This window comes from Brassica oleracea, chromosome C9 (assembly GCF_000695525.1).
Source record: "Brassica oleracea var. oleracea cultivar TO1000 chromosome C9, BOL, whole genome shotgun sequence".
NCBI classification, from domain to species: domain Eukaryota; kingdom Viridiplantae; phylum Streptophyta; class Magnoliopsida; order Brassicales; family Brassicaceae; genus Brassica; species Brassica oleracea.
Genome location: NC_027756.1, coordinates 13,709,544 through 13,711,521, shown reverse-complemented (window position 1 = coordinate 13,711,521; position 1,978 = coordinate 13,709,544). Strand labels below are relative to the sequence as shown.

The window sequence follows — 1,978 nt, the reverse complement described above, 5'->3', positions numbered from 1 at the left end:
GACTACTGGATATTGGAGAGTTACGCGGGTTCCCAGGAATGGTAGGCAGCATCGACTGTATGCATTGGGAGTGGAAAAATTGCCCAACAGCTTGGAGAGGACAATACACACGTGGTTCAGGAAAGCCGACAATTATCTTAGAGGCGGTGGCATCACAAGATCTATGGATATGGCACGCATTTTTCGGACTTCCAGGTACCCTCAACGATATTAATGTTCTTGATCGGTCACCAGTTTTTGATGACATTATACAAGGTCGAGCTCCTAAAATAAATTTCAAGGTCAACAACCACAATTATTGTATGGCGTACTATCTTAGCGACGGAATTTATCCGAAATGGTCAACATTTATCCAATCAATCTCACTTCCTCAAACTCCAAAAGCACAGCTATTTGCTCAACATCAAGAAGCCGTAAGAAAAGATGTCGAACGTGCTTTCGGAGTATTGCAAGCGAGGTTTGCAATAGTTAAAAACCCAGCACTACTATGGGACAAGGAAAAGATAGGAAGGATTATGAGATGTTGTGTCATACTGCACAACATGATAGTAGAGGACGAACGCGACAGATTCACTCAGTATGATACATATGAATTCGAATCAGGAGAGTCAAGCAGAAGTTCCTAGGTTGATGTCGTCTCCTCTACGGAAAGCCTTTCTAATGTCGGTGAAATGCGTGGGATTCGCAATCAAATTCGGGATCAACAGATACATCATCGTTTGAAAGCTGATTTAGTTGAAAATATATGGCAAAAGTTTGGTAATCTTGATGAATAATCTTTGTATGTTTAAGATTTCTCTATGTATTAAATAATTTTTAACAAAAAAAAAATTTTAAAAAAATAATTTAAATTTCTAAGAACCCCATATTCGGGTTCACCAATGGAAGAACACAATCAATACAGGTTAATCACTATTTCTGACCCCATCACAAATATAATAAAAAAATCCAATGAACCCCAAAAGGGGGTTCATTGATGTGGTTGCTCTTAGTAACTCATTTTAAACAATAAATCTTTTTCTTTATTTCAAAAAATTGAAAATAGAGAATTTAATTAATTATACAAATAAATCTATCCAAATAGCATTAATTAATTTATTTTCATATATTTTTTACATGTTTTTTTAAAATCAACTATTTATTTTGTATTGCAAAATATTTTCACCGATATTAAGGGTGATTGGTTGGACTGTAATTGTAGAAATTTATTGTAAAATTTAGGCTGGAATTTTTTTTTTTGATTTAGCTGTAAGTGATGTAGCTTTAAAATTGATTGCTACAGCAATATATTTTCTACAATAAAAAATAGAGTTTTAGAAAATAAGGCTTTTACAGTCATTTTATTATTTTTTTGCAGTAGTTTAAAAAAAACAAGATAAAACATAATTAGTGATTTAAAGGGTGTAGATTAATATTAAAGCTAAAGTCAGCTCCTACGGTCCAACCAATCACCCCATTATTTTTAGATTCTGACAATCATATAGAGTTTTATCAAAATAATTTTATAGTTATACATATATATATATAGATAGTTATTTAATTTAAAATTATATTACCGGTTAGACCGGTTCGACCATTGAATGTCGTATCAATGTTTGGTCCAGTTTTCCAAACATAAATTTTTACCATTGTTTTGGAAAACTGAATAGGACCGACCAGTTGAACCGTGATTCATTAATTTATAAGATTACAGGTTGTGTTAAAAACCTTTTGAATCTATACTAATAAAAGGGACTTTTTGAGGTTTCATAGAGCGTCCACATCAGCAAAAAAAACTTCTCCCGAAAGATGACACGTGACATAAAATATAGTTTTACATTTTAATATTACTAATTTTTGAAAATTATAAATAATATGTAAACATACTGCATAAAAAAATAAAAAAACTACATTAAACACATGTAAAATTACCATTTTTCACTTAAAAAAAAGACGGCTTATCTCAATAATGTAACATTACCGTTTTATAAAAAAAAAA

The 1,978-nt window shown here is 31.4% G+C and overlaps 1 protein-coding gene across 1 annotated transcript in view; it reads left to right on the top strand.

Annotated features, from left to right (window-relative positions):
- Positions 1–723, top strand: part of LOC106314373 (glutathione S-transferase T3-like) — a 2,055-nt gene extending 1,332 nt beyond the window's left edge. Inside the window, exon 2 of the mRNA XM_013752252.1 lies at positions 604–723. Within this exon, the coding sequence (XP_013607706.1) occupies positions 604–723 (120 nt within the window). The remainder of the gene's footprint in view (positions 1–603) is intronic.
- Positions 724–1,978: the final 1,255 nt, after the last annotated feature.